The sequence below is a fragment of the Pseudophryne corroboree genome (assembly GCF_028390025.1).
Source record: "Pseudophryne corroboree isolate aPseCor3 chromosome 3 unlocalized genomic scaffold, aPseCor3.hap2 SUPER_3_unloc_73, whole genome shotgun sequence".
Taxonomy (NCBI): Eukaryota; Metazoa; Chordata; class Amphibia; order Anura; family Myobatrachidae; genus Pseudophryne; species Pseudophryne corroboree.
In genome coordinates, this window is record NW_026967567.1 from 396716 (window position 1) to 411985 (window position 15270).

Consider the following 15270-nt stretch of genomic DNA (forward strand, 5'->3'; position numbering starts at 1 on the left):
CTGCAGATATATCAACCGACTGAGCAGTGTCGGCAGCAGTCTGCTTCACAGTCACTGCAGATATATCATCAGACTGAGCAGTGTCGGCAGCAGTCGGTTTCACAGCCAGCCACTGCAGATATATCATCAGTCTGAGCAGTGTCGGCAGCAGTCTGCTTCACAGTCACTGCAGATATATCATCAAATTGAGCAGTGTCGGCAGCAGTCTGCTTCACAGCCAGCCAATGCAGATATATCATCAGACTGAGCAGTGTCGGCAGCAGTCTGCTTCACAGCCAGCCATCACAACTCAGGAGACCATACCGATTTGGGTGTCTGCTTTAACAGGATTTATGGCTGACCTATCCTCAGAATTGGCAGTTGCCAGGAGAGATAGGGAAATCTTTCATTCGCACACATTACACACCCCTGAGCCTATCTGGGAGCAGAATGCGGCAAAGAGTTTTGGTTTTTAGTCATGGACAGGGTAACAAAAGAACGGTCACTCCCTGCAGTACTAAAATCGTGGTGATATGCCACCTCTAGAGAGAGGCACATTTGTGGAAGCTGAGGAGAAAACAGATTGAATCTTCCTCACAAGGGCTTGAATCTCTACTAGAGACTGTGATGGGAGTCTCACAATTACCCAAGAAGAAAGGTGAGCTGCAGCAGCCTTCCTATTTGGTAGACAAGAGAGTCCCTGTGTGACCTTTCTGGTATCACTGGAACTAGATAGCCACAGTTCAAAGTCGGATAAGAAGTTCAAATCCCTAGGACAATTCTACTTTCTTTTCCTTTTCCTTTTGACAGGAGGGAACTAGGGAAAAATCCACCAACAGTGGATCCTTCGGTTACCCAGTTATCAAAGCCGATCGTACTTTTGATCCCAGGAACTCTCTTCCTTAAAGAAATCCTTATACATAAAATCAGCAGTCTATCTCTGAGGCTTCCAGGGATGTAGGACTGCTCACTCCAGGTGATCCTCGAAAGCATTTTCGGCGCATAGGATTTTGTGACTATCAATGGACAGCGGATGCAGAGTCAAAGAGAGGTGGAGCAGGCTTTCCATACGCAGGAGATGCCCTGTTTGGATCAAAATTGAATAAGTGGCTATCACAGGTCATGGTAGGTAAGTCTGCTTATCTCCCTTCTGCAGTTCCACCTCCAAGAGCACATACACTGGTCCTTTTCAGCTTACAGGGTTTAGAGGTAGAGCCAGGGGAGCCTCAAACGCAGAGGTGCCAGAGGTCATAGAGGTCGGGGAGCCACTACTACCCATCAGAACCTGCAGCAGGACTCCCTCCCCTATTCTCAGGGATCCCAAGGTGGGAGCGTGTCCCAGAATTTTCAGTCACATCTGGGAAGGCACCTGCTGAGATGCCTCGGTCAGGGACCTGATCTGGGGGGGTTACAAACTAGAGCTCGATACTCCTCCTCTCAGAATTTTCCACTCAGGTTGGCAGCTTCCCTAGAAAAACAGGTAACTCTGCAAGCGGCTATTCATAGGCTCCTGGAAGCAGAAGTCATTATTCCAGTTCCAACACATCAAAGGAACTGTTCTTCTCAAATTTATTGGTGGTCCCTAATGACGGACAACTCGGTCAGTCACATCCTGCAACTGAATTCCCTGAATCCATACCTAATAGTCTACGGATTCAAGAGGATTCACTAACGGTGGTAATCGCGGCCTTGGAAGAGTCTGAGTTCTTGGTGTCATTTGATTTTAAGAGCGCATAGCTCCACTTCCCAATCTGACCTACACATCAGGTACTCCTACGGTTTGCCCCAAAGAACTCTCAGTGTCGGATCCAGGCACCGCCCTTTGACCTCTCGACAGCCCCGAGGGTCTTCACAGACGTAATAGCGGAACTGATTTCTCTTACGTCCTAGAGGATAGTGGGATCCACATTAGTACCATGGGGTATAGACGGGTTCACTAGGAGCCTTGGGCACTTTAAGAAAATGATAGTGTGCACTGGCTCCTCCCTCTATGCTCCTCCTACCAGACTCAGTTTAGAAAATGTGCCCGAAGGAGACGGTCACATCTCTGGAAGCTCCTGAAGAGTTTTCTACATTTAGTTTCTGAGTTTGTTATTTTCAGGCAGGACTGGTTGGCACCAGCCTGCCTGCTTCGTGGGATTTAGGGGGGTTAATGGCCCAACCTCTCTCAGGGTTAATGGTCCCGTTCCCCGCTGACAGGACACTAGCTCCTGAGGGAACTATTTGCAAGCCCCACCACGATGAGCGTACATTCCCGCAGCATGACGCCACCCCTAACAGAGCCAGAAGAATGAAGAGTGGTGAGTACTAAGCCTGCGTCCTAGTTAGTGGTTCGCCGGCCATTATGGCTGAGCAGCGGACACAGTACCTAGACTGGCAACAAAGATATAAAAGGAGTTGGTATCCATTTTATGCACATAAGACATACAGCTAGTATAAAGAAGAACGGGAAGACCGCGTGCCATTGAAGGGGCGGGGCTTCAGCATGAGCGGATCCAGCAGCTCACAGGCGCCATTTTCCCTACTGCAGCTATACAGACGCTGACTGACAGGGAAGCGCAGCTCCTCTGGAGAGACTCCAGATTACTTCAGCGGTACCCGGGGGTTATAGCAGGGTGAAGCGATTATTAGTGTACGAAGTCCCTAATCTAGGTTATTAGTCTGCGACCCGGCTAAGCTTGACATCAGCGATAAGGGCGCCGTGTGCTGGTTCCATAATCTCTGTGTCTCCCTGGAAGGGCTCTTTGTGGGTTAATTGTGCATTTAACCTTTTCCTGTTTGTGTGTGTGTGTATGTGTGTGTGTGTGTGTGTGTATGCTGTCACTATACAGTATGTCAGGCAAAGAGTGTGTTATATGCAAGGCACAGTGCTCCTCTTTCCCAGGGGTCAATAGTGTGCACTCAGTGTAGTGTCCCTTCCCAGGCTAGTGGGGCTGAACCAGCATGGCTGGACTTTATAGGGGAATGATTTCTTCCATTTATACGAAGTTATCTCGGGGACTAATTCAGTCCTGATCGGTGATGTGCATGTTGACACAGCAGCGATCAGGCCTGAACTGCCCAGAGACTGACAGGCAGAGGCGGTCGCTGTGCGGGCCAGCGGGCGCTGTGCGGGCCAGCGGCATTTAGCAGCCATTTAGGGGGTGTGGTCCGTGCAACGCAGGCATGCCCGGATCGTGCCGTGGGCGGGCAGTGGCAGCTGCGTGATGTCATACGCAACCGCTGCGACCCGAGCAGCGATGAGTAACTCCCAGCCAATGCGCGGGAACTGCGCTGGCTGAGAGCTACTCCTACAGTACAGAAGCATCGCCGCTGTGCGATGCTTTTGTACTTATATGACGGGGTCGGGCCTGACATGCTGGGCGGACTAGCCCTGTGCTGGGCATTCCCTCGCATGTCAGAGAAGCTGGTCGTAGTTGGGCTAAAAATTTAGCACATCACCCGAATCACCCCATCGGAACGAGAAAGAGACACAATACTTAAGACAATCCTTGTCTGAGTTTCTGAAAAGAGAAATCAGCGTCTCAGTCCCCTGCCATTTGTCCGCAGAAACGTACTTTGGTCCACATACTGCAGTCTGCCTCTGATGATGAGGGATCGGACTTGGAGGAGGGTGAGGTGGACTCAGAGGTGGTGGAGGGTACTCTGTCACAGGGAATAGAGGCTCTCATAGAAGCTATCAGAGAAGTTCTGAATATCCCTGATAAGGTGACGGATGAGATTGAGGAATCTCATTTTAATATAAAGAAGAAATCCTCAGCCACTTTTCCTGTGTCAAAGGAACTAAATACCCTGTTTGAAGAACCATGGGTAAATCCCTAAACGGTTGTTATCATCTTTTTCTTTTTCCTCCTGAGGATAGGAAAAAATGGGAAAATCCACCAATAGTAGATGCTCTCGTGAAAAATTGTATTGCCTGTCCTGGGTGCAGCCTCCCTAAGAAACGTCTGATTGCAAAATTGATTTTACACTTAAATCTTTGTATACAGCTTCAGGGGTGGCCCAGAGACCCATTATAGCATATGGGTGGATTACACGAGCCATTGATAAATTGTCAGGTAACATAATTGAGGGGTTAGATACCTTGCCTCAAGGGGAGATTATTTTGCTCCTGCAACATATACAGGACTCTGCAAACTTTATGGTGGAAGCCATAAAAGAGATAGGCCTGCTTAATGCATGCACTACAGCTATGGCAGTGTCGGTACACAGGGGTTTATGGCTACGCCAGTGGACTCCAGGAAAGGCGTGGAAGGCCTACCTTTCACAGGCAAGGCTTTATTTGGAGATGAACTTGACAAATGGATCTCCAAAGCTACTGTGGGTAAGTACACATACCTTCCTTCTGCAGCTCCCCCAGCTAGGAAGACCTCTTCAGCACCCAACCTACAGTCCTTTCGGACGGCCAAGTATAGGGGCAAGGCCAGAGGTTCTTCTGCCGCCGCCAGATGTGCTAGAGGTAAACCACGGAAACCTGCTACTTCAGGGTCGCAGGAACAGAGTTCAGGCTCTGCTTCCTCAAAACCTTCCGCATGACGGTGGACCGCAATGCCTGGAAGTCTGTCAGGTGGGAGCCCGGGTAAAATTCTTCAGTCACATCAGGACAAGATAGTGCCAGGATCCCTGGGTCATAGACCTTATATCCCAGGGCTACAGACTGGAGTTCCAGGAGCTCCCACTTCACAGATTCTTCAAATCAGGCTTACCAGATTCACAAGGTGCAAGAATAACCTAACAGGATGCCATTCAAAAACTGTTACAGACCCAAGTCATTGTTCCAGTTCTACCTCATCTACAAAACAAGGGTTACTATTCCAGCTTGTTTGTAGTACCGAAGCCAGACAGTTCAGTAACACTGATTCTGAATCTCAAGTCATTGAACCCATACTTATGGGTGCTCAAATTCAAGATGGAGTCTCTGAGATCGGTGATCTCATGTCTGGAGGAGGGGGAATTCCTAGTATCTCTGGATATCAAGGATGCGTACTTTCATATTCCGATCTGGCCGATTCACCAGACTTATCTTCGATTGCACTGCAGGACTGTCACTATCAGTTCTCTCCACGGCACCAAGGGTGTTCACCAAAGTGATGGCAGAGATGATGTTACTACTCCGCAAACAAGGAGGGAACATAATTCCGTACCTGGACGATCTTCTGATAAAGGCACTGTCCAGGGAACAACTGTTGGAGAGCATTGCCCTCTCGACCAGACTACTTCTGGCTCATGGGTGGATTCTGAATTTTCCAAAATCTCACCTAGAACCAAATCAGAGGCTTCAGTTCCTAGAATGATACTGGACACAGAATCTCAGAAAGTATTCCTCCCCTTGGAAAAGGCGATTGTAATCCAGTCGATGGTTCGGGCTGTCTTGAAGCTGACTTGAATCTCAGTGCATCTCTGCATACGCCTTCTGGGGAAAATTGTGGCTTCTTACGAAGCAATTCAGTATGGGAGGTTTCATGTGAGACGCTTTCAGCTGGATCTGTTGGACAAATGGTTTGGATCACATCTTCACATGCACCAGGGGATTCTTTTATCCCCTAAAACCAGGATCTCCCTCCTGTGGTGGCTACAGACTGCTCACCTTGTCGAGAGCCGCAGGTTTGGGATTCAGAATTGGATACTGCTAACCACAAAAGCAAGCCTCAAAGGTTGGGGCGCAGTCACCCAGGAGGTACAGTTTCAGGGAAGGTGGTCAAGTCAGGAAGTCATCCTTCCAATAAACATCCTGGAACTTAGGGATATATACAACGCTCTTCAGCAAGCTGCATTTCTTTTTCAGAATCAGGCTATTCAGGTCCAGTCGGACAATGTGACGGCATTGACGTACATAAACCAACAGGGCAGAGCCGCAATGTCAGAGGTGTCAATAATTCTCCTCTGGGCGGAAAAACATGCAATGGTGTCGGTGGTCTTTATCCTGGGAGTGGACAACTGGGAAACAGACTTACTCAGCAGATACGATCTGGACCCAGGGGAATGGGGCCTTCGCCTGGAGGTGTTCCAGTGGTTGACACGTCGGTGGGGATATCCACCTATATCTCGACTCAACAATAAACTCAAGCGGAATTGTTCCAGGTCGAGAGATCCACAAGCAGTGGCGGTAGACGCTCTGGGAACTCCGTGGGTCTACCATCTGGTGTACGTGTTTTCTCCACTTCCTCTGATCCCAAGCATTCTAAACAGAATAAAAAGGGAAAAGGTTCAAGCAATCCTCATTGCTCATGACTGTCCATGAAGGGCCTGGTATGTGGATCTTCTCAAGATGCTCCTCGAAGATCCGTGGCCTTTACCTCTTCGCGAGGATCTTCTACAACAGGGCCCGTTCGTGTATCAAGACTTACCACGGCTACATTTATCGGCATGGAAGTTGAACGGCTGATTCTAGTCAGGAGAGGGATTCCTGACAAGGTCATTCCGACTATGATCCAAGCAAGAAAGGGGTTAACGTGTAAACATTACCAACATTTCTGGAGGAGAGCAGACAATATTCTGCGGTGGAATTTCATCTGGGACGTTTCCTGCTTTTTCTGCAATTGGGAGTGGATGTGGGCCTACGCCTAGGCTCCATAAGAGTCCAGATTTGGGCCTTGTCTATTTTCTTTCAGAAACAATTGGCTTCTCTCCTTGAAGTCCAGATGTTCTTGAAAGGTGTTCTGCACATCCAAGTTCCAGGGACGTGCTGTCAGGGGAGGCAGTGCCTCTTCTGTCATACAACAGATACAGAGTTTTTATTATAAAAATCATCTGGACAGTACAAAGTAAATATTTCTAACTTGTAAGTATAATCTTTGTATTCGTCAAATAATGTTTATAGTCTAGACTCACGTGTGTTGCGGTGCTCCAGGAAGACACAGAGAGGCGTGAGGCAGCATCAGCCTTCCCTGTGATAGTAAGGACTGCCTAGTGCAGGGGGGCGGGGCTCTGCCGTGGCCAATAATCTCACAGAGAAAACAGACCACGGGAGACAGCTACTACATCTGCCTCAATGATGATCAGCTGACCTATCCAGGACCTGACCAGGAAGTTCAGACAGCTCACTTCCGACAGAGCACTCGGCACTGCCGCTGCCTTCATGCTCCTAATCCTCCAGTGCTCTGGCTAGGTAAGGTCCTGTAACATCCCTTTTCTGTGCCTCAGCTCTATATACTCTATACTGTATACAGTGAGTATGATCTGCACTGTTATCACACAGCTGATCTACCCTTCTCTCATGGGTAACCTGAGCCTGCCTGCCGCCCTACACTGGTGCAGAGGACAAGGCTCATCGGCACTGGCAGCACACCTCTGTGCACAGCATGCAGCAGTCTCTGTGTGATACTGCTGGCTGGGACCTCTGCACAGGGGAACCGCAGGAGTTTGGCTCTGCACTGCAGTGCACCATTCCTGCTGCTCTAGGTCTATTAATGCTGCACACTGCTAATCTACAATTGTGTGTGGCCCTCCCATAGGCATATCATACTTGTTGTTTTGATAAATTAAATGGATTACTGTAAATAAGTGTTGGACAAGGTGATAAATCAATGCCCTCGAATAGCCACTGGCACATCAGGAGCTGCACTGACTGTCATCTGGTGTGTACAGTACTGCATGTAGCATACTCTGCACATTTCTACTGTGTGTGATTAGTGGGAGTGGCCTAGGTGGGACCTGTAGCTACAGTATGTGTCTGTTATATAGAATGCAGTTAGTGTGTGTCTGTTATATAGAATGCAGTTAGTGTGTGTCTGTTATATAGAATGCAGTTAGTGTGTGTCTGTTATATAGAATGCAGTTAGTGTGTGTCTGTTATATAGAATGCAGTTAGTGTGTGTCTGTTATATAGAATGCAGTTAGTATGTGTCTGTTATATAGAATGCAGTTAGTGTGTGTATAGAACAGTTTAAGGTGACTCCTCTAGTTAGTGTTGTTTTGTAGTGTTGCCCTCTAAAAATGAAATAACATTAACTGCAATTTGTGTTATTATTTTTAGTTTTGTGTGTGATTTTACCACATAATTTCCAATATGTTTTTTTTCTATTTGTCTACGTTGCATAACTGGAATAAAAAGTACTGTACCTTTACTTTGTATGCTCCCTCTGCACAGTGCCGTAACTAGGCATTTTAGTACTGTGTATAAGAAACAGCACTGGTGCCCCCCTCCCCCCAATACAAGATAGGGGCAGTACGCACAGTAGGTGCGGGGAAAAATGTATATGGGCGTGGCTTCATGGGAAGGGGCGTGGCCACAAAATAATACCAATTCATACTACGGTGCACAGTAGTCTCCATTATTCAAATTACGCTGCACATTAGTGCCACTACACCAAGTAGAGCCCTTTTTACACCTTACGGCAGACAGCGTCCCTCTTTTTACACATTACAGCAGACAGCGTACCTCTTTTTACACATTACAGCCGACAGCGTCCCCCTTTTTACACATTACAGCAGACAGCGTCCCCTTTTTACACATTATAGCAGACAGCATCCCCTTTTTACACATTGCAACAGACAGAATAGATAGAGAGAGACAGACAGATACCATCTCTTTGGTTTAGCTGCTGTGTTGATCCTACGCAATCAGCCCCTGGAGACAGTTACCCTCGGGTAATTTTCCCTTTTTTTGTAATTATACAGGGACATGACTGAGGAAGTGAGGGGATCTCGGAGTGTGATAGTAACGTCACTTATATCTATAGTAATAATACAGGGACATGACTGGAGAGGTAAGGGGATCTGGGAGCGTCACAGTGACATCACTTATATCTATAGTAATAATACTGGGACATGACTGGAGAGGTAAGGGGATCTGGGAGCGTCACAGTGACATCACTTATATCTATAGTAATAATACTGGGACATGACTGGGGAGGTGAGGGGCTCTGGGAGTGTAACAGTGACCACTTATATCTATAGTAATAATATAGGGACATGACTGGGGAGCTGAGGGGATCTGAGAGCGGCACAGTGATGTCACGTATATCTTTACAAATAATACAAGGACATGACTGTGGAGGTGAGGGGGTCTGGGAGTGTAACAGTGATGTCACTTATATCTATAGTAATAATACTGGGACATGACTGGGGAGGTGAGGGGGATCTGGGAGAATATACATTGGTATTTGATGTTTCCCTCATTACACAGAATTACACAGTAGTGAAGACATCCAGTGAGTGTAAGACACCCAGCAGCTGTCCACTTGTGTCAGGAGGACTGAGCAGGACTCCGAGCCCCATCACTGTGCCTCCTCCTTACTCGCGGATGCATGTGAGACACAATGACCAGAAGATCCTGGAAATCACCAACAAGATCATTCAGCTGCTGACTGGAGAGGTGACTGCTGGGAATGGGACATTATACAGTAACACCAGGGAATGTGTCTGGGTGATGACTGGAGAGGTGACTGCTTGGAATGGGACACTATACAGTAACACCAGGGGACGTGTCCGGGTGATGACTGGAGAGGTGACTGCTGGGAATGGGGCATTATATAGTAACACCAGGGGAAGTGTCTGGGTGATGACTGGAGAGGTGACTGCTGGGAATGGGACATTTATACAGTAACACCAGGGGAAGTGTCTGGGTGATGACTGGAGAGGTGACTGCTGGGAATGGGACATTATACAGTAACACCAGGGGATGTGTCTGGGTGATGACCGGAAAGGTGACTGCTGGGAATGGGACATTATACAGTAACACCAGGGGAAGTGTCTGGGTGATGACTGGAGAGGTGACTGCTGGGAATGGAGCATTATACAGTAACACCAGGGGATGTGTCTGGGTGATGACTGGAGAGGTGGCTGCTTGGAATGGGACATTATACAGTAACACCAGGGGATGTGTCTGGGTGATGACTGGAGAGGTGACTGCCGGGAATGGGACATTATACAGTAACACCAGGAATGTGTCTGGGTGATGACTGGAGAGGTGACTGCTGGGAATGGGACATTATACAGTAACACCAGGAGGCGTGTCTGAGTGATGACTGGAGAGGTGACTGGTGAGAATGGGGCATTATGCAGTAACACCAGGGGATGTGTCTGGGTGATGACTGGAGAGGTGACTGCTGGGAATGGTACATTATACATTAACACCAGGGGATGTGTCTGGGTGATGACTGGAGAGGTGACTGCTGGGAATGGTACATTATACAGTAACACCAGAGGATGTGTCTGGGTGATGACTGGATAGGTGGCTGCCGGGAATGGGACATTATACAGTAACACTGGGGGACGTGTCTTGGTGATGACTGGAGAGGTGACTGCTGGGAATGTAACATTATACAGTAACACCAGGGGACGTGTCTGTGTGATGACTGCAGAGGTGACTGCTGGGAATGGGGCATTATACAGTAACTCCAGGGGATGTGTCTGGGTGATAACTGGAGAGGTGACTGCTGGGAATGGGACATTATACAGTAACACCAGGGGATGTGTCTGGGTTATGACTGGAGAGGTGACTGCTGGGAATGGGACATTATACAGTAACACCAGGGGATGTGTCTGGGTGATGACTGTATCCCTGTGTGTGTCAGGTTCCTATAAGGTGTCAGGATGTCACTGTCTATGTCTCCATGCAGGATGGGGGAGTATATAGAGGAGCACAGGGGTCTGTACAAGGACATGATAATGGAGAATCACCGGCCCCTCACATCACTGGGTAAGAGGAGACTGTCGTGTATTGTACAGGGGAGAGCAGGTATGGGGGCCCCTATATACACACATCATCTGATAATCACATATATACACTGTACTCAGTCACTGTGTGTCTCCTACAGATGGACCCAGTAACAGAGATACCCCAGAGAGATGTCCCCGTCCTCTGTATTCCCAGGACTGTACAGGGGAGAATCACAGGATCCCACAGGAGGATCAGGTAGGTGGGATTTAGGGTCTCACCCATATACCAAAGTGACTGTCTCTGTATGACAGGGATAGAGAACATCCCAGCATGCTCTGCAACAGTTTTAGTATAACCAAATTGCAAAACTGTTTCAGGGCATGCTGGTATGTGTAGTTCATTAACAGCTGGAGGGCAAAAGGTTTCCCATTCCTGCTATATGATCTGTAAAAAAGCTGCATGTGTGTTATACTATTTCACCTCCGCTTCATTTGACTCTATGTAAGTGTCATTATATATTGTTTTTTGGGGTTATATAGGTAGAAGATCTGTCAGATATAAAGGCAGAAGATATAGAGGGAGAAGAAGAGACGTATGTGACTGATATAAAGGCAGAAGATACAAAGGGAGAAGAAGAGACGTATGTGACTGATATAAAGGCAGAAGATACAGAGGGAGAAGAAGAGACGTATGTGACTGATATAAAGGCAGAAGATACAGAGGGAGAAGAAGAGACGTATGTGACTGATATAAAGGCAGAAGATATAGAGGGAGGAGAAGAGACGTATGTGACTGATATAAAGGCAGAAGATACAGAGGGAGAAGAAGAGACGTATGTGACTGATGTGAAGGCAGAAGATATAGAGGGAGAAGAAGAGACGTATGTGACTGATATAAAGGCAGAAGATATAGAGGGAGAAGAAGAGACGTATGTGAGGGGTGATCAGCAGTGTAAGGAGGAGGAGATCACTACAGATATCAGCACAGGTGAGTAATAAACACTTATTACAGAAAAGAGTCACATAGTCTCCTTTCTCAGTCACTACAGCAATCTCTTATCCTACACCCTCCTCTGTCAGTACAGACTAATAAGGAAAATGTATCTGCCCATCAGCCCCTATTATACTCCTGCTCTCCCCCTCACATCATGTCACTCTGTGTTACCAGCCCAGAGATCTGACCAGTCTCCTTCCCACACTCTCTGGTGTATCTCGTACATCAGTATCCATCAGCCCCTATTATACTCCTGCTCTCCCCCCTCACATCATGTCACTGTGTGTTACCAGCCCAGAGATCTGACCAGTCTCCTCCCCACACTCTCTGGTGTATCTCGTACATCAGTATCCATCAGCCCCTATTATACTCCTGCTCTCCCCCCTCACATCATGTCACTGTGTGTTACCAGCCCAGAGATCTGACCAGTCTCCTCCCCACACTCTCTGGTGTATCTCATACTAAAGGAGCCATCAGCCACTATTATATTTTTGCTCTCCCCCTCACATTATGTCACTGTGTTACCAGCCCAGAGATCTGACCAGTCTCCTCCCCACACTCTCTGGTGTGTCTCATACATCTGGAGCCATGAGCACCTAATATACTCCTGCTCTACCCTCACATCATGTCACTGTGTGTTACCAGCACAGAGATCTGACCAGTCTCCTCCCCACACTCTCTAGTATATCTCATACACCAGGAGCCATAGCCCCTATTATACTTCTGCTCTCCCCCTCACATCATGTCACTGTGTGTTACCAGCCCAGAGATCTGACCAGTCTCCTCCCCACACTCTCTAGTGTATCTCATACATCTGGAGAAATCAGCCCCTATTATACTCCTGCTCTCCCCCTCACATCATGTCACTGTGTGTTACCCGCCCAGAGATTTGACCAGTCTCCTCCCCACACTCTCTGGTGTATCTCATACTTTAGGAGCCATCAGCCACTATTATATTTTTGCTCTCCCCCTCACATTATGTCACTGTGTTACCAGCCCAGAGATCTGACCAGTCTCCTCCCCACACTCTCTGGTGTGTCTCATACATCTGGAGCCATGAGCACCTAATATACTCCTGCTCTACCCTCACATCATGTCACTGTGTGTTACCAGCACAGAGATCTGACCAGTCTCCTCCCCACACTCTCTAGTATATCTCATACACCAGGAGCCATAGCCCCTATTATACTTCTGCTCTCCCCCTCACATCATGTCACTGTGTGTTACCAGCCCAGAGATCTGACCAGTCTCCTCCCCACACTCTCTAGTGTATCTCATACATCTGGAGAAATCAGCCCCTATTATACTCCTGCTCTCCCCCTCACATCATGTCACTGTGTGTCACCAGCCCAGAGATTTGACCAGTCTCCTCCCCACAGTCTTTGAGTGTTTATTATACTCCAGTCCAAGCTTCCTAGTATTTTTAATTAAACATAAAAGCAATGCCAGAACTATAGTACTGGTTAATGTCAGTTACAGAATTATATAATGTACCATGTAACATCCTGGGTCTTCTCTACTCATTTATAGTAATTTTCCATTTTTGAACATAAACTACAATATTTAATTTGTTTCATTCAAGTTTATTTGTGCATAATGTATTTTACTTCCAGCAGATGGACACACAAGCAGGAATATCTCAGGAGGACATCTAATGTTATCCCCGGATTGTGAAATAAAAGATAATGACAGCAGACAGGATTCTCCAGGAACTAACCCCATTACCCTAATTATACATCCAGCTCTATCAGCTGATCCCCCTGATCCTGGGGAATGTTCTCCTGATCACTCTGATATTGGTGCATCTGTTACAGCTCTGACAGTAGACACAGCGTTTCCCTGTTCTATAGATGCCAAATGTTTTCCACAGAACACAAAGGCTCTTAACCCACAGACAGGTAAGGCAGGTGAGAGGCCATTTCTATGTTCCGAGTGTGGGAAATGTTTTACATACAAATCAGCTCTTGTTATACATCAGCGAAGTCACACAGGTGAGAGGCCATTTCCATGTTCTGAGTGTGGGAAATGTTTTGCACATAAATCAGATCTTGTTAAACATCAGAGATGTCACACAGGTGAGAAACCATTTCCATGTTCTGAGTGTGCAAAATGTTTTGCACATAAATCAGATCTTGTTACACATCAGAGAAGTCACACAGGTGAAAAACCATTTTCATGTTCTGAGTGTGCGAAATGTTATGCACATAAATCAGATCTTGTTGCACATCGGAGAAGTCACACAGGTGAGAAGCCATTTTCATGTTCTGAATGTGGGAAATGTTTTGCACATAAATCACATCTTGTTACACATCAGAGAAGTCACACAGGTGAGAAACCATTTTCATGTTCTGATTGTGGGAAATGTTTTACACAGCAATCAAATCTGATTACACATCAGAGAAGTCACACAGGTGAGAAACCATTTCCATGTTCTGAGTGTGGGAAATGTTTTACACTGAAATCAAATCTTGTTACACATCAGAAAAGTCACACAAGTGAGAAACCATTTTCATGTTCTGAATGTGGGAAATGTTTTACACTGAAATCAGAACATGTTACACATCAGAGAAGTCACACAGGTGAGAAACCATTTTCATGTTCTGAATGTGGGAAATGTTTTGCACATAAATCAAAACTTGTTACACATCAGAGAAGTCACACAGGTGAGAAACCATTTTCATGTTTTGAGTGTCGGAAATGTTTTACACAGCAATCAAATCTGATTACACATCAGAGAAGTCACACAGGTGAGAAACCATTTCCATGTTCTGAGTGTGGAAAATGTTTTACACTGAAATCAAATCTTGTTACACATCAGAGAAGTCACACAAGTGAGAGGTCATATCCATGCTCTGAGTGTGAGAAGTAAATCAGCTCTGTTTCACACAATAGACATAACACAGGTGAGGATCCTTTTTATTCTCATCACCATTGCCATGCAATGTTCCTCAAGGTTCTTATCCTATCTCCTATGCTTTTTGCTGCCACTGGGTGAAACAATAAGACGTCATGCTCTTGTCTACCACTGCTGTGCAGATGACCTGTCTTTTTCTCTGTGTACTCGGAAACCCAATACTAATCCTAAGTGGCTGTCTAGCTGAGCTCCAGGTGTGGGTGATGGCAGTTGTCTGTGGGGCAGATGTATTAAGCCTGGAGAAGTGATAAAGCAGTGATAAATGCAAGGTGATAACGCACCAGCCAATCAGCTCCTAACCGTAAATTTAAATTTTGGAGCTGATTGGCTGGTGTGTTATCACATTACATTTATCACTGGTTTATCACTTCTCCAGGCTTAATACATCTGCCCCTGTGACTCAGTCCTTGAGTAACAGAGGTCTTTATGGTAGAAGCTCACAAACAAAGGTCAAGACTACAGCTTCACCAACCAACTGAAGTTACGCTTTGGGGTTCAGTTACAAAATGCTGGTCATGGGCGGAGTCTTGGCATTGTCTTGGATTGTGTCTGACACAAACAACAGGTATCAGCCATATTCGAATCCTCGTTCCTTCATCAGTGGACCATATCCAAAATCAAGCACCCGATTCTTTTCGAAGATCTACCTGAAGTCATACATGCACTTGTATCATCACGCATAGACTACTGCCATACCCTCTACCTGGGTCTCCCAGCAAAAGAATTGCACCGCTTGTAGCTTGTACCTAACCATCCCGTTCCGCCACATAACACCCTTTCT

At 46.8% G+C, this 15270-nt stretch overlaps 1 protein-coding gene across 3 annotated transcripts in view; it reads left to right on the forward strand.

Annotated features, from left to right (window-relative positions):
* The window catches only part of LOC134984684 (gastrula zinc finger protein XlCGF57.1-like), a 59770-nt gene extending 45029 nt beyond the window's left edge, over window positions 1–14741 (forward strand). The window contains exons 1-6 of one of the 3 annotated variants that reach the window (XM_063950207.1): window positions 8583–8687; window positions 9107–9295; window positions 10542–10621; window positions 10740–10837; window positions 11122–11569; window positions 13189–14741. In XM_063950207.1, coding sequence (XP_063806277.1) covers window positions 10543–10621; window positions 10740–10837; window positions 11122–11569; window positions 13189–14444 — 1881 coding nt within the window. In that variant the 5' untranslated portion in view covers window positions 8583–8687; window positions 9107–9295; window position 10542 and the 3' untranslated portion in view covers window positions 14445–14741. Of the gene's footprint in view, window positions 1–8582; window positions 8688–9106; window positions 9296–10541; window positions 10622–10739; window positions 10838–11121; window positions 11570–13188 lie in introns of those variants that run through there. The other 2 variants (XM_063950206.1, XM_063950208.1) reach the window with 2 other exon arrangements.
* Window positions 14742–15270: the final 529 nt, after the last annotated feature.